The sequence below is a fragment of the Aethalodelphis obliquidens genome, unplaced genomic scaffold, assembly GCF_003676395.1.
Source record: "Aethalodelphis obliquidens isolate GAN/ISIS:26980383/991018 unplaced genomic scaffold, ASM367639v1 scaffold25, whole genome shotgun sequence".
Classification (NCBI taxonomy): domain Eukaryota; kingdom Metazoa; phylum Chordata; class Mammalia; order Artiodactyla; family Delphinidae; genus Aethalodelphis; species Aethalodelphis obliquidens.
In genome coordinates this window covers 25732266-25757869 of record NW_020837969.1, presented here as the reverse complement: position 1 = coordinate 25757869, position 25604 = coordinate 25732266, and the positions used below count along the sequence as shown (strand labels likewise).

Sequence of the window (25604 nt, the reverse complement as noted above, 5' to 3'; positions counted from 1 at the left end):
AGTACCAATAATCTAAGCTTCTGACTCAAGAACCAAGAGAAAGAAGAGCAAAATCAACCGCAAGCAAGCAGAAGGGAGGAATAATAAAGATAGGGACAGAAATCATTGAAATTGAAAACAGGAAAACAATAGAGAAAATCAGTGAAACAAAGAGCTGGTGCTTTGAAAAGATTAATTGACAAACTTGTAGAGACTGACAAATTTAAAAAGAGAAAAGACATAAATTTCCAATATCAGGAATGGAACAGGGGATATCACTAAAAATATCAAATGGATAATAAGGGAATACTATGAACAAATTTACACACATACATCTGACAATTGTGATGAAATGAAACAATCTCTTGAAAAACACAAACTACCACGATTTCCTGAATATGAAACAGTAAAAAGTGAGCCATGCAAATGCCTGGGGAACGACCATTCTAAGCATATGAACAAGCAAATCCAAAGGGGCTGAGTTTGGGCAGGCTTGGTGTGTCTGAGAAACAGCAAGGGGGCAGTGTGGGTGGAAAGCAGTGAGTGAGCTGGAGAATACTGGGAAAGAAAATTGGAGAAGTAGCCAAAAGCCAGATCGTATAAGACCTTATAGTTCATGACTTTATTTTACATGGCTGTTTTTGAGTGGAATATGGACATGATCTGATTTGTGATTTGAAAGGATCACTCTGGCTGTCATGTGGAGGCAAGTGTGAAAGCAGGGAGCTGTTGGGAAGGTATTATAGTAGTCAAGATGACATGATGTTGACCATCTTTTCATATGCTGATCTGCCATCTATATATTTTCCTTGGTGATGTGTCCAGGTCTTTTGCCCATTTTTTAATTGGGTTGTTTGCTTTCTTATTGTTGAGTGTTAAGAGTTCTTTGTATATTTTGGATAACCGGACTCTATCATATATAACTTTGGCAAATATTTTCTCCTAGTCTGGACTTGTCTCATTCTCTTGACCTTTATTATCTTTAATGTCCAATGGCCCCTCTTTTATTTCTGATATTAGTAATTTGTGTCTTCTCGCTTTTTTACTGGTTAGCCTAGGTAAGGGTTTGTCAATTTTATTGATCTTTTCAAAGAACCAACTTTTGGTTTCATTGATTTTCTGTCAATTCCCTGCTTTCAGTTTCATTGATTTCTGCTCTAATTTTTATTATTTCTTCTCTTCTGCTTCCTTTGAATTTAATTTGCTCCCCTTTCTTTAGTTTCCTACAATGGAGCTTAGCATATTGATTTTAGATGTTTTCTTTTCTAACATTCAATGATATAATTCAGTGTTACAATTTTCCCTCTAAGCTCTGCTTCCACTGCATCCCACAAATTTTGATAGGTTATATTTTCATTTTTATTTGGTTCGAAATATTTTGATTTCTCTGGAGAATTTTTCTTTGACTCGTGTTATTTTGAAGTGTGTCATTTAATCTTCAAATATCTGGGGATGTTCCAAAATATTGCCAAGTATTTTAGAATATTTCTGTTACTGATTTAATTGGTTTAATTCTTCTGTGGTCTAAGACCATATTTTGTATGATGTCTATTCTTTGAAATATGTTAAGGTGTGTTTTGTGGCCCTGTTATATACCTGTCTTTTGATGTACATATGTATGCATGTTTTCTAGGCATGTACCTTGGAGTAAAATTATTTGACTCTAGTAAATACTGATAGACAAGTTTTCCAAAGTGGCTGTAACAATTATACCCCCACTAAGAGTGCACAAGAGTTCCATGTGTTTCACAGCTTTGCCTTTGCTCAGTATTATCAGTTTTAAAATCTGTAGCCATTTTGGTGGGTGTGTAAATAGTATATCATTGTTGTGTTAAGTTGCATTTCCCTGAATGGTTAACGAAGTTAAGCATCTTTTCACGTACTCATTGGCTATTTGGATTCCTCTTTGGTGCAGTGCTGTGTGTCTTTGGTCCCTTCCCTCCCCCTTTCTGTTGGACTGTGTTTTCCTTATTGCACTGTAGATGTTCTTGCTTTATTCTGAATATGAATTCTTTGTTTGATAAATCGATTGCAGATTTCTTCACCTACTCCCTGGATTGTTTCCAATTCTTTTAATAGTGTCTTTTGATGAACAGTATTTCTTACTTTTAATGACATCCAGTTTATCAGTCTTTCCCTTTGTGTTTGGTGTTTTCTAGAAGTTGATATCGTTACTATCAACCTGCTTTTACAGAGAAGTTAATTGAGGTGCTTGGCACTGGAGCTCTCAGGACCTGGAGGAGAGTGAGGCAGGCCTCTGGCAGCAATCACTGTCAGGTTCCTGCAAGCGTGCCCAACATGTGCATGACTCTGAGGGTCAGTCCCTCCTCAAATGTTGATCCCTAGACGCCTCACCTCAGTCCTGGCCCTCCCAAGGTCTTGAAAGACCTCCCTAGGTTTATCACTTCCTGTCTAGACTAGGCCAAAATAATTTTAATTGGGTTCTCTGAGTTTGGAGTTCAGTAGCTAAGTCAGTAAAGTAGAGCTAAATGATCCTGCTCAGGCTACCGAACACTGGCAGCTGATTAAAGGTACCCAGGCCTCTGATTTGCTTAAAAGGTTCTCAGTTTTCCTGAATAGGTGACTTTGAAGGAGCTCCACTGTTAGAGTTTGAGAAGCAGAAGAAAGAGGGTCTCAGGAGCCTCCCAGGAACTTGAGAGGGTTGCGCGCCCCGGACTGGCAAGTGAGGGGCGGGCGTGTGTTTCTCCAGAACCGAGGCGCCGCAGGCTTTTAAACGGGGCATCCATGAAAACCCGGATCCAGGATCGCTGGGCCTGGACGCGCCGAGGGTTATCCCCTTTCCCAAATCTCCTCTCCGAGTCTTCGCCTGAACTCCGGCCGGGCGCAAACTGAAAGTGAAAAACCGCGGGGCTGCAGCCGGCCGTGGGGAGCCTACTTCTCCATGACGAGGTGAGTGTGAACCTCTGGGTCTTTCCTGGCTTGAGCAGTGGCTTGGTGGGAGCAGAGTCTCGGTGCCGAGAAACGAAAAGAGACTTGGCTGACGCGCGCGGGAGCTGGGACGCTGCCCACCGGACTCACAGCCGTAGGAAACCTCTTTGTGCCCAGACGGGAGTGTGTGTCGAGGAAGGCGGGGTAGTATGCTGAAAAAGAATCCAAGTCTGCTTTGGGAAACCTTGGGCAGTGCTTTCCAGGGACACTGCCTGAGATGCAAACCCATCTGGCTGCTGAAAAGCACAGGTGGGAGGCAGTGATGAGCAGGGGCCTCGGCGGGAGCCCCGGGAGCGCGCGGGTTCCCGTCGCCTCCACCCCTACCCCCCTCCCAAGGAAGGTTTTCGCGTACCTCCCCCTCTGCCACGATCTTCCCAGCCCCACCAATTCCAGAACCTAACTCCGCCTCTGTGCTTTGTGAACGGCTTCCTTCTTCCCCGTGTCTTGACTGAGAATCACTTGTTGCTAATTTTGTGTGCTGAAGTAGGAGCGATTCTGGCTGTCGAGCTGTAGAGAGCATTGCGTATTTAACGGAGAAGATGCTCCGCGAGAGTCCCCGGCACTGCAGGCTTTGCTTATCATATGCAAGCCATTTCTTAGGTATTTTTGCACCTGATTAGTGCCCTCAGAACTCAGCTAGTGTAACGTATAAAAAGAACATTGGTGTGATTTTAAGACATTTTGGGGAGATCTTTTAACGCTTCTTTAATATACAGCAAATGCCACGCAAAATGACTGTTTTGCTCCAGCAGGCCCCAACTGTCACAGAGCCCTGCGATAGTCGGGTAGAGTAGTATGCATGTCGTGACCTGGATTGTTCATTTCATTTGAGGGCTGCTTGTAATTTTGAATCTGGCAAGTTGGTCTTCAGGACCTCAATCTCCTTATACATCCTTCCTTCTCTGAAGATGAGACACCCTAGAAACTCATGACCACTGGTGGGCTTGTTAGTGATGTCACTCTACAACTAGGGCATTGTTTCTCCTGCCTGGTCCACGTGATCTCCCAAGGGGGACTCTTAAGTGGGTCCTGGCTACTATCTGCATTGAATAAGCGGCCCAGGTATTTGCACAATAAAGGGGCAGAGCCACCAATCTAGGCTCAATGTTAGAACTTTCCCCCTCTCCTGCCTGTAAGCCAGAGGCAATGTCCTAGCATCCGAGGATCATGTAGGTCTGCCCCAGTTTTGAAATTGCTGTCCTGACTCTTCATTTGCTGCCTTCCTGCTAGATGGCAGTGTGTAACAGTGAATTTAAATATACAGTCTCAGCTGTTACTGTTCTATGGCTCATCTTAAATTCTTCAACGAAAAAAAAAAAAGTAGTTTTCAAGTTTTATCTTAAAACAACATTTCTGAAAAAAATTCACACTAGGGTTAAAGTTAGGAAATAAAGAAAATGAACGTATTGTTTGGACAAACAATGATGTGATCATATATGTGTAATTATTGCTCAGTTTGCAGACGTTTCCAACCCATATTTAAATGCTCTCTAAATTTGGAATGTAAAGAGTTGATGTCAGTAAGAAATCTAGTACCTAATTCAATTACCAGCATTCTACAATAAACATTTGTAATAGGGTTCTTGACCATGAGTTTTTAAACATTAAAAAAGATAAGTTTATCTTTATTTACAGTATTTTTCAGACATTTACTTGAGAATAAAATTTGAGTTTTCAGAAGTTTATGTTGAATTAGTCAAAAGGAGAATAAAGATCAAGTAATCCTAAAACTTGTCATACAGAAATATTTCTTGTTTTATATATTTCCAGAAATCTTTAGTTTGTGATAATGCAGATTGTCTTGATCACTGTCTCTTTACTTGATTAATTTTTCTTCTATGTGGTGCTCTTGGGCACTATTCATGGGATCAGAGAGCTCAATTTTGGGATGCAACCTCAGAAGATCATCTGGTCCAGCCCTTCGTCTTTAGGCATCTGAAGTATTAGCCAGATTTTGTCATTGTTAATCGGTTCCTCACTCATGATTACATGAATGATCAAAGCGGTGAGGGCCTTTAATTCACAACCTTTTGCCAGGAAGAAAAATTGTTACTGAGTAACCAGTTAGCCCTTGTTGGAGAAAGAACAGGTACAAAGAACACCTTCCAAGGAAAAAGACGAGAAAGAAAGAGTCGTATTCTCGAGGCGCTGGTTCAGCTCTTAGTGTGACACAGAGTTTTCCCAGTCTTGGACCCTCTCCTCCACTTAAAAAACCTATTTTTTTGGAATGCTTTTATTTGAGTCTTTTTATTTAGTTGTCTGTCTGGGTTTGTTTTTATCTAGTTTCTACATTAAGTAGACCCACTAAGTGAGATTGTATAAATACTGTATAATTTGAGTGCTTCAGTATGTGTCTGGAATTTAAGAATGGCATCACCTTCAGTTCTACAATAGAAAAGTAAAGGTGCTCGTGCTGCAACTTCCTTCCCCCAGTTAATCACCCCTGTTAATCACCAGTCTTGATTCACGAGGCTGTCAGTATCCCTTTCTCTCTCATTATTCTCTTTGTTTCTCCTGCAATGTGTGCTTGGCCAAGAGGATCACCTTCCCAGATAGAAATCTGCAAGCCAGAGCACTCTACCTAAAAATAAATACTCAGCAAAATCTGAAGTCTATTAAAAAAGGTTGAGGAACACATTAACACAAATAAATGTTAATAAAGAAAACTGGATGAAAGTGAAAACTGTGGAACCATCACACCATGCTCATCAGGCCAAGGGACAGTCTTCTGATAATTAACAACATTGGTCAACTTTTTTTTTTGTTTACATTAGTCAACTTTTTAATGTTCGACAGTTGTTTTATATGTACCCAATAAAGCAGCTTTAAAGAGTTTCCTAAACCCCCCCAGCATTCTCTCCACTGCTGTGATAGAAACAAGCACAAGGTATGGATCTAGATCTCCTGACTTGGTACTAGGGAGGAGTAACCCTTCCCAAAGCAGGTAGCCTTGAACGTCCAGGAGAATGGCTATGGTAGTGAAAGAGGTGTGGGTGTTGTAGGTAGGGACCAGAGCACAGAACAGGAAGCTGTATCCCAGGAACAGCCAGAACAAAGGGTATGTGTGGTAGAAGCTAGAGAAGTAGGGCAGGGTCCAGGGAGTCTTGTTTTCTAAACTGATGAATTTGGTCTTTATCTTGAACTCTTTGGGAAGCCATTGATGGATTTTAATCAGAGGAGAGATATCCAGTCTACATTCCAACAACATCTCTACAGCTGAATGGAGGATGCTAGTGGGTCAGACTGGTAGAAATCCCAGTTATCAAGCTTTTGAAGTCAAATGATGAGGAGTGTCCGTGAGGACAAGTAGAATTGAAGAGAGTTAGTTAAAAATTGCCTGGAGAGTTGTCCGGAGGCCCTTAAACCTTCCCATCTGCCTGCCTTGTCATCAGCCTTTCCCAGGACAGCACCCCACTTAAAGGGACGCTCTGAGGGTTTACCCGTCATAAAATGAAAACAGGTTGGGAGAGTCAACTTATTTGAAAATGACACTTTGGTGTGAATAATTTGTTTGGTAATTAGATACATTCCTTTGAAAGGCTCTCCCTGATATACCCTTAAACTCAGTTAAGACAGTCGCTCATTAACCCAAATGACTCACCAATCACTAGAGAAGAGATGATCCAAGGAGGCTTCCCAGAGCTCCCCGGTGTGTGTCACCTAGGGTTGGCTTCTCATTTTACACTCAGAGGCACAGGGCGGAAGTCTTCTTAGTCCCATTTCTGAGGCCCTTAACCTGCACCTTGGGCCGGCCCTGTGTGGCTGACATTTGAAGCTGGCATCCTCAGGCTGCTAATTCACTTTAAGACGTTCAGTCTCTCTTCTGTCCATTTTAATTCAAATTAAAGCAGACAACGCTGAAATTATTTTGGAGTGAAAGTGTTGCTGGTTTTGATGGAATAGCATTTGCAGGAGTGTGAGATGGTCACGCTCAGCTCCAGACCCCTCTCTGGGCAGCAGATGGCCGGCCCCAGGCCGTGCACACAGCCGTAAGATGCATTTCAGGGCTCAGTGCTTGGGTCAAGAGGGTCGGTTAGTAAGTCCATTTCAGATGTCATCTGCATGGTTGTCTGAACAAACACACACTACTCCAGCCTGGGAAGGACTGTTCTGGGGCACTCTCTTGGAGGACTCTGAGATTCACCCTGGGGGCAACGATGAAACAGAAGGGAGCTTTCTTCTTGGGGACCCATTGGAGTCCCATTGTATTGGAGCTTGTTGGCCTTCACGGTGCTCTGTGCAAGCCCATCTGTCCCACCAGCCGGGGAACTGCTTACTTGATGAAAAACTCCCAGGTAATTAATGCCATAGGTATATTCGGTTGATGTGCCCCAAGGCCTGGTTGATTGCTGCCTGCTCTAAATCATAATACCATCTACACTAGCTGATTCTCTTCTTTAGTGGTGGGTATTTACCCACAGCTCAGTCCTTGAGACCACACTATGTACTTCTGGTTTGGGGAATATAACCTAAATTGAGATTCTTTGGATGGAAGGGAATTTGTAACCTTAAATTCTTCTGTCATAATTTGTACAGCCATGTAAAGACTTAAAAAGGCCCGAGGACAGGTCTGAGCCATGTACTAGCTGTAAAAATATCCCAAACTGTGTCCTCACACACTCTCTCCATCTTTTGTTTTCCTTTATTCCTGACTCTTTTGTACTCTTAACAAGCTGTCACTATTTTCCCCTTCTCTTTCTTTTCCACTGATCTTGGAGTCAGGTGACCTGATTTCTAGACCCACGTCATCTTTAAAAACTATGATTGTGGGTAAATCACTTAAACTTACAAGGATCTGTTTCCTTATTTGTGGGAACCAAGAATAATAATAATGGCCATACCTACATTACAAAGTGGTTAATGGATAAGATTGAGCGGAGTGATATATTGAAAAATCTTTTGAAAATGATTTAGCTTTATATCCATTTAAAGTGGTAATATTATTTCATTACCTAATCTGGGTTACATTAATTGTAGTTATAATAAATTGCTTTTGCATATAAAACAAAAAATAGATAACCTTTCTGTTATAAAAGGGAAAGAAATAATGAGAGTTAACATTTATTCTTTACTGTGAAGAAACTGGGGCTTAGAAAGATTTAGCAACTTGTCCAAATGTATATTACATATAAATGACAGCTAGGATTGGTGCCCGAATGTGCTAGCTCCCCATTTTATGTGATTAATAGCTACTAGCATCTACTGAGTAGAAGGAAAGGTGCTTTTCAGGTTCTTTTGGACTTTTGATACTTTTTTCCCCTGGTACATCATCTGACAGAGAGCTATTGTACACAGGTTTTTTTCTGTGATTTAGGCAGATAAGCTGTGAGTGTTAGTATTATCTGGTGGGAATTTTATAGCCTTTGTGTTAACAAAATATAAAAAGAATGTGTCGGACTTCCCTGGTGGCGCAGTGGTTGAGAGTCTGCCTGCCGATGCAGGGGACACGGGTTCGTGCCCTGGTCTGGGAAGATCCCACATGCCGCGGAGCAGCTGGGCCTGTGAGCCATGGCTGCTGAGCCTGCGCTTCCGGAGCCTCTGCTCTGCAGCGGGAGAGGGCACACGGTGAGAGGCCTGTGTACCGCAAAAAAAAAATGTATGAACTTCGGAGTCTGACTAGTTTCTGGTTGTATTACTCATCAAAGTTATAGTCTTGGGCAAGTTACTTTACTTCCTTCAAATTCAGTTTTCTTACCCTTAAAAATGAGGCTAAAAATTGCTACTTCATGAGTTGTTGGGAGAACTGAATGAGCTCATGCATGCTGAGTACTTAAGAAAGGACGTAATAGGTCACTCAACAAATATTCGTGATCTCTTTTTCTTTGGCAAAGTATTTCCTCCTTGTGAAGTTCCAGTTGATCTGTCAGTATCATACTTTATATGAATTCAACTTCATTTTCCACTTAAAGCTATGATAAAAATTATAATAATATTTAAACATGAGGATGGCAAACATTTCTTGGATATTTATTATGTCAGGCACTGAAATAAGTGTTTTGCCAGTTTTATCTCATAGAATTGTCACAGTAAGTCTCTGATTAGGCACCTTATTTTCTACATTTTGGGACTTGAATCAAGGAGAGGCTGGGGAGTTGAGATTTGAATCCTGGCAGGCTGACTCTAGAGCCCGTTCTCTTAGGCGCTGTGGATTGTGAGACTTCTGTGGATGAAAGAAGAAAACTGCGCTTTTGGCTGTTTCTGAGACCAAGAGTTATTTTGTTTCTGAGGAGAAGAAATAGCCTAGACTTAAAAGTTAATTAAGGTAGATGCATGAGAGGGGAGCATACCTTTAAGACCAAGGCATTTAGCCAGAATTCTACATCATTTTTATATTTCTCATTGTATCTTCAATTCTGTATCTGAGAGGTGTACAGTCAGATCTTAGATCAACCCTTGGAGCACTCCCTTCCTCTGGAATGTTGATCCTTGCTTTCCTCTGAACTCCACAGGGTCATTTGCTCAAGACATTTGACTTCAGAGAACCCCGGGAATAAGAGGCATTCTATGGGACTATTTAGTGCATTTAAAAAACTTTTGGAAAAGACCATCCATTTCAGATGGATGGAAATCTTATTTCAAGATGTCCAGAGAACCGTACTGCCCATGTAACCCACTGCTTTAGTGCATTTGCCATAAAAGACTAAACAAATAAATCAGTAATCTGAATTCCTTATGTTGTAGCTGAAGTTGTTTTCCTTGGGGGGAACTGGGGTCGGTTGATCATTTTCCATTTCTAATCAATGCCTGAAACTTTGATTTGTTTGTTCCCTAATTTTTACAGGAGTGGGTGGACAGTCCTGGTTATTTCTGCTCCACTTCTCTGCTCTTTTGAAACTCAGATAGAAGGAAATGACTATATGTCAATGACTTTTGGAATTCAAGTCTGATGGCAGGGAAAATTAAGTGGAAGCATCATTTTAGTCTCGGGACCTGATTGTCGATCTCTCACTCTCCTGTAATGGACTTTCTGACCTTGGGCAAGTCACTTCATCTCTCTGGTCGTGGTTTCCTCATCTGTGAGTGAGGTATTAGGTCTAAATGATCTCAAAGGCTCCTTTTAGTTTTAAAGCTTTGGGTTTCTACATGGTAACCCTGCAAGAGTACATTTATGAAATCTTCTGCACTATGGCTAAAATATTGCTCATTTGTTACAGATTTTTTTTGATGCCTTCTGGTTTAAAGAAACTCCAGCTGCTCTTATGATCGCTTAAGAAGACTGCATGCTGTTCCCTTTCAATGCCAAGCCAGGCCCACTCAGAACCTCAGTTCTCAGTCCTCCATGGAGACCAGGTCCCAGCAGGAATGGCAGTGGAGGAAATTGGCACCCAGATGGTTCCTCCGCGTGAAGGTGTCTTGGGCTGCGGGCCGACTCGAGAACACCTGGTAACCAGGCTAGCCCTCTGTCAGTCACCCAGGGCAGGGCAGCATGGTGCGGATTCAGAGGAGGAAGCTTCTGGCATCTTGCCTGTGCGTCACAGCTACTGTCTTTCTGCTCGTCACACTCCAGGTACCAAGAATTTGGGTTGTGCAGTGTTGATTCCTGGGCCTTTGCCACCACCCCATTCTCTCCCAGTACTTTACTTTTTGCATCATCTCTCAGGATCAGGATTTTCTATGTAAAGCAAGGAAAATACTTTCTTTTTTAACAGACGAAACTGAGGTTCAGTGAGTGGATGTGTCAGGTAGAAAGAAAATCAGTGGGTTAGGGGATCAGTTTGTGACTCTTGCAGGGTACTGGTTTTACAGTAACAGAAGGTAGAGTTCTGTCTGTCTTACTGGGTCAGAATTGGATGGCTTCCTCCAAGTCATGATCCCTTCTGAAAGATACCATTCGTTTTTGTTTTGTTTTCTTATTTTGGCCCTGCTGTGTGGCTTGCAGGATCTTAGTTTTCTGACCAGGGATTGAACCCCTGCCCTCGGCAGCAAAAACACAGAGTCCTAAACACTGGACCGCCAGGAAACTCCCTTCTGTTTTTTTCAAAATAATTTTAATTAATTAATTAATTATTTTGGCTGTGTTGGGTCTTCGTTGCTATGTGCGGGTTTTTCTCTAGTTGCGGCGAGCGGGGGCTACTCTTCATTGCGGTGTACGGGCTTCTCATTGCGGTGGCTTCTCGCATTGCAGAGCACGGGCTCTAGGCGCACAGGCTTCAGTAGTTGCAGCACACGGGCTCAGCAGTTGTGGTGTGCGGGCTCAGTAGTTGTGGTGCGCGGGCTTAGCTGCCCTGCAGCATCTGGGATCTTCCCGGACCAGGGATCGAACCTGTGTCCCCTGCATTGGAAGGTGGATTCTTAACCACTGCGCCACCAGGGAAGTCCCCGAAAGATGCCATTCTTGAAGAAGTAGTGACTATTCTGAGGACAAGCTAGTCGTTCTGCAGAACACACACATCTGCATTAATAGATTTGTCTGTAGTGGGGTGAGTGACCTGAAATGTTTCCTGAGTCCCCCCATTTATTTCATTTAGTTGGTTATTCTCAACTTCATTTGCTGATTTCAAAGTAAAATAAAAGTTTCACAGTGATATTAAAAGTAGAAATACGAGTTGGGATATTTTAGCACCCACTCAAGGACCAGCTGTCCATTTCAAAATCCAAAAGGACTTTTAAAGATTATTTGTGGATGTGAGTATTTCAGACGTGGAGCTGATGGAGACAGAAGTGTTCTCTGGGCGTGTTATTCTGGAGGGCTTCCCTTCTCCTCGCTTAGGACTGAATGAGCTTATGCTTATAAAAGGACTTTGGCAGATAGTACTGCACTGTACTTCCACCACCTTCCACGGCCAGGTTGGGATTCTGGTCAGAGGAAACCCCTGGCTCCCTGCTTGTCTGTCTTGGAGGTGGGTATCCAGGACCTGCTTGAACTGGAGGGGCTGGAGTTTTCTGCTTTAGAAGTCTCTCTCCTTAAAGCAATCCCTATTATTCGATGTTTTTTTTTAATTAAAAAAAATTTTTTAGGCCACGCCCTGTGGCGTGTAGGATCTTAGTTCCCCAACCAGGGAACAAACCCGTGCCCCCTGCATTGGGAGCGTGGGGTCTTAGCCACTGGACCGCCAGGGAGGTCCCAGTCCCTATTATTTGGATATGACCTTATACCTCACATAGTAGACTTTGATCAGAAATGTGGAGCAAAATTTGTTTTTGAAGTTATAAACATGGCTTTCTAAACGTGTTTCTTTCAAGTTCCTGGTTGTATATTTGCAGGGAAAGCTTGGGTGAAAAAGAGTGTTTGTAGCTACAAGTCAACTCCATTCCATCAAGGTACTGGGGAATAGCCACATTATTATGTTATCATAAAGAGGCTTAGAAAGCTATTGGCAAGGGTTTTTAGTTTTCAGTGATGGTCTTACTGTTCTAATGATGACTTTGGTGTCACAAGTAATCTGTGCTTTTTTTTATTTGTTTGTTTGTTTTTTGTGGTACGCGGGCCTCTCACTGTTGTGGCCTCTCCCGTTGCGGAGCACAGGCTCCGGACACGCAGGCTCAGCAGCCACAGCCCACTGGCCCAGCCGTTCCACGGCATGTGGGATCTTCCTGGACCGGGGCACAAACCCATGTCCCCTGCATCGGCAGGCGGACTCTCAACCACTACGCCACCAGGGAAGCCCTGTGCTTTTTTTTAAAAAAAAAAAAATAGAATTCTTTCTTCCGTTTGGAATACTATGTGGCGTTTGCTGAGTGGCTCTTAATAGCTTTTTTGGCCTTGACTCCCTCAGAGAATCCAGTGAACGTTATAGACCCTCCCCAGGGAGTTACAGACTCTGTATCACCTCAGTGGGCGGGGCCCTCTTCTGACACTAAAGGTAGCAAATACATAAAGAAGGCACCACCACTGGCTGCTGAGAGTGGGGTCTGCGGGCCACACAGGTAGTGTCCTCTGTTGACAAGTGGGCCAGTTAATACATGAAAATATGCCTTCTTTTACCGGCTTTATTTATTGTATAGTGTGACTACTAATGTTTTGTTATATATGAAACAGACCAGCCCCTACTTTATACTGCTCTCTCTAACATATTTTTGTAATGCCATGTCAGTATCAAACCTTAAAGTTTGATGAAAAGGCAGCGCTTTTGGAGAACTACTGCCCCTCTGATTTCACTCAGTCCACCCTGCCCTTCAGATTACTGTGATTGATGACGTAGCTCTCCAGGACCCAGACTCTCTTGAAATAAATTAAAAAACAAGGTTTTAAGTGAGAAGGAGCCCAGTACCTATGCCATCTCTATGCCATAGTGGATATTATTAGAAATATAAAATCCATGTTATGATTCCTTTAATTGTACTGAAAAGAAACCAATTGGCAATTTATAACTTATTTTCCCCAGAGTGTAATCCCCAGCAATAGCCAGAGAATAACCCTGACTCTCACAGGTTTCATTAAGAGACACAACCACTTCTGGATTCTATACTTGCCTATGAAATGGAGGAGAGATGTATCTGTTATGTGTTCAGTGGAATGAAGCATCCTTGTTGGTAGATATTTTGGAGGCTATGTCCCTACCCTAATCCCTGGAAACTGTGATATGTTACTTTACTTGGCAAAAGGGACTTTGTAAATAGATGGGATTATAGTGACACACCTTGAGGTGAGGAGATAACCCTGAATTATCTGTGCAGGCCCAGTGTAACCACATGAGTCCATAAAAGAGAAGACTTCCCTGGCTGTGTTCAGAGAGAGATACGATAACAGAAGGGTCAGAGATGTGCAACGTTGCTGGTTTTGAAGATGGAGGAAGGGGGCCATGAGCCAAGAACTGTGGGTGCCTCTAAAAGAAAAGCAAGAAAACGAATTCCCCACCAGAGTTTCCTGAAAAATGGCACAGCCCTGCCAACACCTTGATTTTAGCCCAGTGAGACCATTTCAGACTTCTGACCTCCAGAATCGTACGATAATAAATTTGCATCATTTTAAGTTGCTCAGTTTGTGATAATTTGTTATGGTAGCAATAGAAAACTAATAAGAAGCTAAATCGTCAAGATGAATGGGAGATGCACAGAAGGAAACGAAACAGTCTGACACTGGTAATAATCGTCATCTCTTTTAGGTAGTGGTTGAGCTGGGAAAATTTGAAAGGAAGAAGTTTAAAAATTCTAATTTGAACGACGGACATGCACAAATGGAAGAAGAGCCTATACATCTCCATCCATTCCTTAAGAGAGAAGGACTGACCCTGAATAGGAAAAAAACACTGGCAGCTGATAGCTACCCCATCATGCTCTGGTGGTCCCCACTGACTGGTGAAACTGGAAGGCTAGGCCAGTGCGGGGCAGACACTTGTTTCTTCACCATCAACCGGACCTACCTCCATCATCACAGGACCAAAGCCTTCCTCTTCTATGGTAAGTAGGGCTTTTGCCTTTCTTCCGTAGCTTGCTGACATCCTACTTCAATGCTGAGTTACTGCCTTTCTCCCAAGGAAGAGATGGCGGGCTCCCCTTGAAAGCACTTGGCACGCCCGATTTCCTCTGCACTTGCTCTGTGGAAGGCCAGAGCATTGAGCAAATACAATAAATCAGTGAGCTGGACCAACAGAGGGGTGGTTGGCTGGGCCACTTGGTATTTATGGGGGAGAAGACCTAGTTCTTTTCACCTTTTCACACTTGGGTGTTGTGCTTACTGAACTTGTTATTCAGGAATTGGCTATTGATTATACTGCTGATACCAATTCAGAATGTCATCTGTGATAATGGCCAGGAGATTTTGATGACCATAACAGATGTTTAATTGGACACAAGCTCAGCACAGTATGATTTCATTACTCAGAAATAAAAATAAAAAGATTGTTCAACATCAGCTTTCAAGAGCAAGTTGGTATTCATCACTTCCCGAGGCTGATTATATGTCATGCTGGCATTGAAGGGCAGCCAGACCCAGCCAGTTGGAGGTAGCAAGATGCCAAGAGCTGTTAGAAATATGGAGCTCCTGGGTGCTGAGTGATAGGGGCACGGGGAATACAGATTAGCAAGCTCGACCAGAGATAGGCAAGGTTAATCACTAAAGTTAGGAAGTCAGTGAAAGGACATCTGCTTTAGAGTATGGTATGAATGTGTGTGCGTGTGTGTGTGTGTGTGTGTGTGTGTGTAGTGCTGGCTTTGGAGTGGCAGGACTGAGACTGGGCTGTAGGGCTGAGTCATCCTCAGTGATCTGCCCAACAACAACTTAAGTAAAGCAGAAAATGGGCTCGGCAGGAATCAGGTGGTGTATGTGCCCCACAGTTGGTCAGGGCTGCAGAGCAATGGGCACTCATGCCTGGTAGAGGTGAGGAGGCAGGGAATTCCAGGCACTTACGCATCCAGATGTGGTGGAGTCCAGAGCCTCCAAAGGCCTGCAGGTGTCCCCATGCACTTGCTTTCCTCCTCTGCTCTTCGAGGGGAATCAGTGTAGGTCTGAGGAGTGAGGGCTGTTTGTACAGGGCCAGGCTGATGGCTGATTTTTTCTGAGGGGCAAACAACCATCTGAATAGTGTCAGATGCTTATTTTGAGCATCACTTGATTTCAGGTCCCACTGAAGGTGTAATGTAACATATTGGATTGCATCCTGATACCTTTTTCTAAAATCCAAAGAATTCTGAATTCTGAAACACATAAATCTCTGAGAGTTTGGATAAGGGACTATAATCCTCTAGGGGTGTTTTGAGATGAAGCAACATTAAATGTATGAGTTTAATTTCCCAAATTTTACCAGGAGCCCCTAGACATACTTCAGTTAGACACAAAAATATATAGATAATGTAATGGGTACTTACATACTTACTACGTAGCTTAAGAAATAAAATATTACAAGTAAAATTGAAAGCCTCTATGAGCCCCTCACTGACCCCATCCTGTTTCCTTCCTCCTACCTGGAGGGAATCGTGATCCTGAAGTTGGTGTGTGTGTGTGTCTGTGTGTGTGTTTAAACAACATATAATATTTTTTGTATGTTTTAAAAATTATGTAAATAGTATGATATGTTAACTTTCTCTCTGTGTAACTTACTTTTTCTCTTACATGGTTTTTGAGGTTTGTTAATGTTGGATCCTTATAGCTCCAGTTCACCCATTTTACTGTTGTATAGAATTCCATTGCATTTATATATCACACTTCATTTAACCATTTTCCTATTGTTGGACATTTAGGTTGTTTTAAAAAAACTTTCTTATGACAAAAAATGCTACAATAAACAATCCATGTACATGTGTGAGCTTTCATGAGGATTCATACCTAGCAGTGGAATTATTTGTTATGAATTTACATTTATGAATTTCCAGACCAATATCCAGAGTGGTTGTATCACAGTCACAATCTTTTAAACATTTAAAACTTTTTTTTTTCCCACATTGTACAAACCCTAAGATTCTCTTTATTCACTGGTCCATTTCTACAACAAATACATCCAAAACACTATATAATAAAATTATTTACAACATTTCCAAATGAGAAGATTCCTTTTGCCCCACTACTGCTATTCAGACACAGTACTTCCACAGCACCATACATTATTAGAAGATCTAAAAATGCTCACCCTGTACTCTAGGCTGCTTAGGAAATGTGAAAACTAATAACATAATCGCATTAGCTCCTCTCAATACATGGCAACAGTATAGAAACCTTGAACTTCATCTTGCAACACCAAAAGGGTTCAACAACTCTGCTTTCCCCATTGCACTTTATGAAACAGGTTGCAGGGACCAGGAAAAGGACCACATTATTAAAATGGATTTTAAAAAGCCACAGCTCAAAATTGCTTTTTGTAAGCTTCACACACATTTACAAATATCAGGTCATCGTCCCGCTTGTTTACTTGGATTTTCTTCACTCGGATTGCACTGCACTGGTTATGTCTTCAGTCGGGCTGAAGGCTGGAGCAGGCCAAGAGGATGGCTTATGATGTCCATTTTCCACACTTTCAGAAGCCACAGCTGGCTCTTCAGTTCGCGAGTTTCTTCGGCTTGGAGTTTTGGACCTTTCAGTTATCTCTTTAGGCTCACTGCTTTGTCTAGAGACTATGGCAGCATTTGCCTCGAGTTCTGGTCTGGGAAGAGACCCCTGCAGTGCTGTGGCTGGAGTTTCCTTCGGGACTAAACTCTGTGAAGGGGCTGGTGGTCGCTTTGAAAATTCGGGCAGTTTAGGGCCTGAGTTGTCCAGGTTAATTCCTTGTTCTCTAGGCAATGGCGCTCATCAGCCTCCTCCAGACCAGGTGGGCGAGCACCTGGGGTGTTCAGATCCTGCTGACTATTTTTCTTCTTCCAAGGGGGTTTCTTCTTCTTCAGTTTATTTGCATTGGTATTATTTTGCTTATTCTTTACCCCAAAATGGCCTGCAGAGATATCGCTCTGCAATAAGTTGACCAACAATGGGCTTGTTAGCGTGACCTCCTTACTGACCGGGAAGGCTCATTCTGACCACAGGACATCTGATTTCCATTGGGTGCTCCACTGAAAGGTGCGTTGAAAGGCATGCCATGGCCTGAGAAGTGGTTTCCCGAGGCACTGTTTCCCAGCATGGCCTGCACGTCGGCAGAGGGGGGACACCATGTTGCTTTGTTGCACGCTGATGTCAGGCATCATCTGAGACAAGCTGACATCATTATTTGCTGTAGTAGCAGGATTGCCATGCTGCTGGGCCATATGTGGGCTCGGTCCTGGTGGCCTCAAGACCTGCCCCTGAGCCTGAGATGGACTGTAGTTCATGGGCCCTTGCTGGGGCAGCATCTGTCCTGACATCTGTCCCGTAAACTGCACCATGTTTCCTTGCATGTTTGGAGTTGGTCTCCTCGTTATCAGTGCTGGTCCCTACATGACATTAGATTGGTTCTGAGTGTTAAAACTCTTGCTTATTCCCCTGCATCTGATTGGTCATAATCTGCTCTATCATTGGGTCCTGTTGAAGAAAACTTGCCCCTGAGGCCCCATCATCTGGTTATGTGGTACCCTCATTTATGGGCCCTGCTGGGGAAGCATCTGCTTGGGTGGGGTCATCTTCTGGGACGAGAGCCCAGGATTTTGGCTCTGAGGATCCACTGTCACCTGACCCTGCTGCATAATAAGCTGGGCCCTTGAAAGGATCATAGGGTTCTGAGGGTTCAAGGTACCTTGTTGCTGGGCCTTCTGGCCCTGGGAGGGCAAGATCTGCTGGTGCATGCTCATCACCTGAGATGGTGGGCCCTGTTGGGGCTGGCCTTGCATGTTGCCCAGGTTCACCTGAGGAACCCCAGAACTACCAGTCTGTTGGCTGTTCGTGTTGCCATGAATTGCCCTGAGGCTGGGCTGCATCATATTTGGTGGCCCATGGGACACCTGCATCTGGTTTTGAGGAGGACTAGCTCCTTGACCACCTGCATGCTGGACATTTTGATTTGCTTGAAGCTGAGGGGCTCCTGAATTTCCAGGGGTAGTTGCTGTGGTCGAAGGCACCTGACCTTGCATAAAGTTCGGATTGGCCTGTTCTGTTGCGAAGCCAGGTGGGAGGTGTTTAGGCATTCCTGGACCACCTGCCATGGGAAAGCCCACCTCCATCCTAACTGAATTTCCAGCTCCCATGGGTCCATTCATTCTCACATTTCGGCTTTGGTTCTGAGCCAAAGCCAGGTTGATAGCACCTTCCCCTTCAGTCTGAACGGAGAGAATTCCCAGATCCCGAAGCTGCTGGTTGTTGCTCTGAGCCAGGATCCGTAGCCGCTCCGCTGCTTCCCGGGAGATGTTGAATGTCACATGCACACTGTTCCAGGCCTCTACCTCTGTACCTTTAGCTTGCTGGATTCCATGTGTAACAAATCGGGTACTTTCTTCAATATTGTGTCCAATTTCCATTTGAAGTCTTTATCATCTGTATTTCCTTTGAAGGCCACAAAGATTGTGGAATCCTCCAAGATACTATCACTTTTTGAGTCATCACCTTCTAGTCCAGAGTCAAAGTCCATCTCTGAGTCCTCCACTGTTGATGAACACAAGGGAGTATAGGTGTCTTCTAAGTTTGGAAGGTCATCCATAACCATGGTGAATATTATTCCAGAAGCATATGCCAAGTGGACAATAAAAAAACCAAAATGTCTTTCTTAATTTTTATCATTTATCCAGGTCATCTTCTAAGTCCAAACAAGCTGGCATTTTTAGGGCCTGTATTTTAAGGTAGCAGCCAAATAAAAATTCTGAGTGCTGCCCCAGCCCTCCTGGGCAGGCCTCTTAGCACTGACCCGGGCCGAGCGTCCCCGCGGCCCTCCGTGTATCCCTCCGTCCGTCCTCACGTGCGCCTGTCTGTCCGGCCAGTCTGGCCGTCGGCTCCCAGCCGCCAGCAGCCCAACCAGGCTGGGCCTCAAGGACCCAGCGGAGAGGGGGATGGGCTGGACAGGGCCGGGGCTAAACATTTAAAACTTTTTAACATGTTATACATGCACATAGAGCTCCTGTGTTTTCAAGTAACACTTTGATTGTGACTTCTTGGTTTTTCACTTTTAGGCATTATATATTGATTCTTACTACGGAAGATGAGTATTTAACTCTCCTCCCTCACCCTTCCTCCTCCCACTCATTTCTCAGCCCCATATTCTTCCCCAGAAGTTATATCATCATCATTTTAGATAGATTAGCATCCAGTTTTTACATCATCATGTAGTCACAGTGAGCCATGATTTAAGATACTAAGATTTCTTTTCCTGTACAAATTGTTTTCCCTGTAGTGGCACCAGATATTCTTTTTTTTAAAAAATTTATTTAATTAATTAATTATTTTTTGGCTGCATTGGGTCTTCATTGCTGTGTGTAGGCTTTCTCTAGTTGTGGCGAGTGGGGGCTACTCTCTTTGTCGTGGTGCGCAGGCTTCTCATTGCAGTGGCTTCTCTTGTTGCAGAGCACGGGCTCTAGGTGCACAGGCTTCAGTAGTTGTGGCTCGCGGGCTCAGTAGTCGTGGCTCGCAGGCTCTAGAGCACAGGCTCAGTAGTTGTGGTGCACGGGCTTTGTTGCTCCGTGGCATGTGGGATCTTTACGGACCAGGGCTCAAACCCATGTCCCCTGCATTGGCAGACAGATTATTAACCACTGCGCCACCAGGGAAGCCCCCAGATATTCTTAAAGAAATGTCTCCCAGAGATTCCTGACATGTCCAGTTAGAGCTGTCATCCTTTCTGCCTGGTGCCCAGGTGCTGTCCTGGCTGCCCATCAGTCTGGGGATTCCTTGTACTTCGCTTGTGTGTTGGATTTTCTGTTTCTCTTATGCCTTATCTTCCTCTTTCTTGGTTTGTGTCTTCTTCTTTTTCTTTTTTTGGCTATGCGGGATCTTAGTTCCCTGACCAGGGATAGAACCCACGCCCCCTGCAGTGGAAGTGCAGAGTCTTAATGACTGGACCGCCAAGGAAGTCCCGGTTTGTGTCTTTATTTCAGCGTGTCCTGAGAAAGGTTCACGGAAGGTAAGTTTTCAGAAACTTTGTATGTGCGAACATGTGCTTATTTTACCTTTACTTTCACTGATGGTTTGGCTCAGCATAGAATTCTAAGTTGGAAATTCTTTTCTTTCTGAATTTTTAGACATTTTCCCACTGTATTCTAGCTTCCAGTGTTATTGCTGAGGAATTCAGAGCTATTTTGATTTCCTGTCCTTTGTGTGTGGTGTGCTTTTTTGTTCCCTTCTCCCTTCTGCGGAGAACCTTCGCTTTTTCACCAGTTTGGAAATTCAGTAACGATTGCTTTCGTGTTTGTCTGTTTCCTTCTACTGAGATGCGCACTCAAATATCTGGTTGCTGGGAAGCCTACAAAGCAGTATTTACTTAGTGAGTTTTTTGGACTCACAGACTTGCAGAGCATGCACTTAATTTTATCTGCACACTTAAGACCCGATTCTTCTCTCAGGGGTGGACTTGCCTCCAACCAAACTCCCAGGAGACTGATGTGTCAACCAGGATGCTTCTGGTTTGCTTTTCATATCTCGGATTTTGTCACTGTCCAGCTCCCAAAACTGTCAGTGACTCCACTGAGAACTGAATATATGCCATTTTTATTGCCCTGCCACTTAAGGCTCTGTGTAAAGACTCAGGCCTGCCTTCTGAGCTTAACTCCTGTGATTATATCAGCTAAACTTATGTTCAAAAATCAAACTGGAATAGTCAGCATTTTAGGCATATGCCACAGATGTCCCTGACTTAGCACCATTGTTCATTCAATTTCTATGTCCTGGAGCGTTTTTTTAATTTGTCCTGTCAAAATAATCTACTGAACGCTACCGTTTGTTTGGCAATGTGGAGGAATAATACAGTTTTTGATGTCAAATAGTATAATCTTGAGACACAGATATTACCGAACTGTCATGCAGTGCTGAAGGGTGTATATACCATAAGAGAAATGTCGACAAGTTTTGTGGGATTTCAGAGAAGGGAGAGAGCACACATGATTGGAGGGGTCAGGAAAGGCTTCATAAGATCTCCTTCATAAAATAGGGGAAATCTGAAGTAGACCTTGAAGGATGATGGAATTGGATTATGTTGGGATTGGAGGACATTTCAGTATGAAGAACAGCATGAATGGGGGCATGGAGGTAGAAAATTACGGGTAATATCTGAGATTGCAGCAAGGAGATTGGTTGGCTACAGCATGATTTTATGTAAGAGAGAGACTAAGATCGAAGGATACATTGGAACCAGAGCATGGAGAATCTTGAACTTTGGCTTAAGATTTTGCATCAAATTAGAGGATGGTGTGAGGGAGCAAGTGAAAGTTGAATGGCCTTTTAAAAACCAACTCAAATATAACACCTATGAATGCTTTCTGATTCCCTTCCATTGGATGTAGCCTCTCTTCTCTAAATGTCCAGAGGCATTTTATATCTCTTTTATGTTATTTAATTGAGCATCTATTAATACAATATGTCAGGCACAATGCCAATGATGAGGAATGAAGAAGATAAATAAGGTAACTATGGTATTTGGTTTTGTCCTGTATCATCTTCTCTTCCATATTAGAGTGCAAAGTTCTTGATGACAGGGCAACACTTCACCTTTGTACTTCCCCTCTCCCCTATAACGAGCATAGATAGTGCCTTGTACATGCTAGGCACTCAGGAAATAGTTACAGATACGTAGAGCCCTAAAGGACCTGGGAATCTAACCTTCTCTTTGTCGAGGCGAGGAGTCTGAGGCTCAGGAAGGTTAAGGATGTGCCCCCGATTACACAGGGGTTAGCGGCAGAGCTGGACAGAGAACCAAGGTGCACCGACACCTGATCCTGTGCTCCTCCTCCGCAACTGTATTTGAATGTACACTCCTGACTATAATAAAACCTGGATATTTGGATTTTGGAATTGCTTACAGTGTATGGTTTGTAGCAAACCAAATTAGAAATTCAGTTCTTTAATAAGGTCTATTGAGCGAAATAGAGTGAATACAATACACTTTTCTGTCTGAGGGTTCCCTATTCTTATTAAGTAGGTCACTTACAACTGCAAATGGTACTCTGGTACAGCAGGATTGAAAAAGAAAAGACAGGAAAATGATTCAGGTGTCAAAGGCTGACCTAATTAACAGGAATGGAAACTCAAAGGGTTATGTGACCTTGAGGCTTCTGTGAACCAGAATTTATTTTTTTTAGATTTTATTGAAGTATAGTGGATTTACAACATTGTGTTATTTTCTTCTGTACAGCATAGTGACTCAGTTATATATATATTCTTTTCATATTCTTTTCCATTATGGTTTGTTACAGGCTATTGAACATAGTTCCCTGTTCTATAGAGTAGTACCTTGTTGTTTATCCAGAACCAGGAATATTTTTGACTTTGTTTGCTTCCTTTATAGCTTCCTTTCTCTTTTTTCTTTCTAGAGATGATTCATTTACTTAATATAAACACATTTCTGGAAGTAATAGTTAAAGACTTTCACGGTGAAATACAGTGAATTCTGTGTCTGGTTTGAGTCATTTGAGACATGAGGCTTCAGCTACATCAGCAATTCTCTGAAACAAAAATTAAGCAGTCACAAGTGAATAATTTTTTTAAAAACAAAAGTCCTTAGAGTTAGAGAATTTAGTCTTAGAAACCATCACTGTAGTGATTTCAAAACACAACTCTGCATTTTAAAACAGTTCTCTTGAAACCTGTCTGTCATGAGAGAGGGGTTGGAGTGCCTTTGATGAGAATGAGGGTAGTTAGGGTCGGGAACTGCTTTTGTTTTGGGTGAGTTCCTAAATAGAACTTTTAGTAAATACAGGTACATGGACAGAAAGAGAAAAGTAGGCTACTGAAATGTTTAACTTCTCCGGAAAGTGGATATTAGCATACCTTGTTGAAGTCTGGAGGTTACACACAGGAAGAATGTGGGACTGGTCTTCCTCAAAGGAAGACTACAATCCATCTCTCCAAGACTGGATCCTGAGTGGTCGGTGGGGCCCCCGGACCTTCATTCCAGGTGCAGGCTTCTTGCTCCCCCCATCCATGGATTTCAAAATATTTGTATCTATTCTTTTTCATATTCTTTTCCATTATGGTGTATTACAGGATATTGAATATAATAGTTCCCTGTGCTAGACAGTGGGACCTTGTTGTTTATGTATTTTGTATGTAGTAGTGTGTATCTGCTAATCTCAAACTTCTAATTTATCCCTCCCCCAACCCCTTCCCCTTTGGTAATCATAAGTTTGTTTCTGTGTCTGTGAGTCTGTTTCTGTTTTGTAAATAAGTTCATTTGTATCATATTTCAGATTCCACATATAAGTGATATCATATGATATTTTTCTTTTTCTGACCTTACTTCACTTATTGATAGTATGATAATCTCTAGGTCCATCGTGTTTTGCTGCAAATGGCATTTAATGGCTGAGTAGTATTCCACTGTATATATGTACCACCTCTTCCTTATCCATTCCTCTGTAGATGGACATTCAGGTTCTTTCCATGACGTGGCTATTGTAAATAGTGCTGCTGTGAACATTGGGGTGCAGGTATCTTTTTGAATTAGAGTTTTCTCTGGATATATGCCCAGGAGTGGGATTGCAGGATCATATGGTAGCTCTATTTTTAGTTTTTTAAGGAACCTCCATACTGTTTTCCACAGTGGCTGCACCAATTTACATTCCCACCCACAGTGTAGGAGGGTTCCCTTTTCTCCACACCCTCTCCAGCATTTATTATTTGTAGACTTTTTAATGATGGCCATTCTCACTGGCGTGAGGTGGTACCTCATTGTAGTTTTGATTTGCACTTCTCTAATAATTAGCTAAGTTGAGCATCTTTTCATGTGCCTGTTGGCCATCTTTATGTCTTCTTTGGAGAAATGTCTATTTAGGTCTTTTCCCCATTTTTTGATTGGGTTGTTTGTTTTTTTGTTACTGAGTTGTATGAGCTGTTTGTATGTTTTGGAAATTAAGCCCTTGTCAGTCATATCACTTGCAAATATTTTCTCCCATTCCATAGGTTGTCTTTTCGTTTTGCTTATGGTTTCCTTTGCTGTGCAAAAGCTTATAAGTTTGGTTAGGTCCCATTTGTTTATTTTTGCTTTTATTTCTATTGCCTTGGGAGATTGACCTAAGAAAACATTGCTACGATTTATGTCAGAGAATGTTTTGCCTATGTTCTCTTCTAGGAGTTTTATGGTGTCATGTCTTATATTTAAGTCTTTAAGCCACTTTGAGTTTATTTTTGTAAACATACATTCTTTATTTATGTTTCTTACTGTCCCTTTAAGACCTCACTCAGGGGGTTAATTTTCACCGTCCTCTAACTGGAAGCTTTGGCTGAGCCCCGGCTTTTGTGCTCATTCTCAGGGAATGGACAGTTTTATGGTCACTTTAAGTTGCAAACACACTTTCAAGCTTAGTAAATGGAGCGTTCAGCCACATGCCATGCCTAGGGTTACATATTTTTGCATCCCCAGCTTGGACCTCTCTCACGCCACTGCAGGCCTGCGGTCCTTCTTCTGCAGTACAGGTCTTTCCTCTCTCTACACTCTGCTTGCCTCCTTCTTCCTCCCTCATCTGCTGCTTTCTGGAGACTAGCAGAGTTGCTGTGAGGAAAGGGAGGAGAATTATGGAGGCTGGACATTTCTTAGTTGGCCCGTGTGGCTTTATGTCCTGTGAACTCAGCAGATGGTTCGATCTGATGGCCTTGAGTGGGTCTGGTGGATGATTAAAGTGTACTTTTTCTATTTTGGGGCATTTTCATGGCATTTGGAGTTTCCCTGATGGAACCCTGGCTTTTCCAGTGTCCCTTCTCAGTGAGCCGCCTCTCTGTTCCAGATAGTCACGTGGGACAGCTTTCCAGCTCCTGGTACCCGCAACACATCCAGCTTCTTTCTGCTGAGCTCTCTATGTCTGCCTGGGGCTCTTTGTATTAGGAGGACCCAAGACTCCCCACTCTGTCTCACCCCCTTCTGTATTCTTGACCTTGCTGAGGAATTCAAGAGTCGTAGGACAAACTCTCCTTCATTCCTTCTGTGAATTCTGCAAGTGGGGGCTTCTATCTCACAATTACTTTGAATCTTGATATCTGTCCTGTCAGTTGCATCCCAACATTCAGTGATACAACGTCTCTGCAGAGTCACAGTTTGCCAGGTCCCTTGCCAGGTGTTGGAGAAGCACAGAAAACAAACAAGTACAGTTTGGTAAGATTGTATCACAGTTGATACGGTAGCAACCTTGATAGACTTCCTTATACGGCTGCCCCTGGTCATCTTGACTGTACTGAGTGTCCCTGACACTTCATGAGTGACACATCTGTG

The 25604-nt window shown here is 43.0% G+C and overlaps 1 protein-coding gene and 1 pseudogene across 7 annotated transcripts in view; one reads left to right on the top strand and one right to left on the bottom strand.

The window, feature by feature from the left end:
• Positions 1-25604, top strand: part of POFUT3 (protein O-fucosyltransferase 3) — a 97209-nt gene that overhangs the window by 11641 nt on the left and 59964 nt on the right. Inside the window, exons 1-5 of one of the 7 annotated variants that reach the window (XM_027122811.1) lie at positions 1210-2889; positions 9068-9190; positions 9710-9944; positions 10083-10435; positions 13974-14268. In XM_027122811.1, the coding sequence (XP_026978612.1) occupies positions 10355-10435; positions 13974-14268 (376 nt within the window). In that variant the 5' untranslated portion in view covers positions 1210-2889; positions 9068-9190; positions 9710-9944; positions 10083-10354. Of the gene's footprint in view, positions 1-1209; positions 2890-9067; positions 9191-9709; positions 9945-10082; positions 10436-13973; positions 14269-25604 lie in introns of those variants that run through there. The other 6 variants (XM_027122805.1, XM_027122810.1, XM_027122807.1 and 3 more) reach the window with 6 other exon arrangements.
• Positions 15848-19641, bottom strand: LOC113628847 (nuclear receptor coactivator 6 pseudogene; annotated as a pseudogene).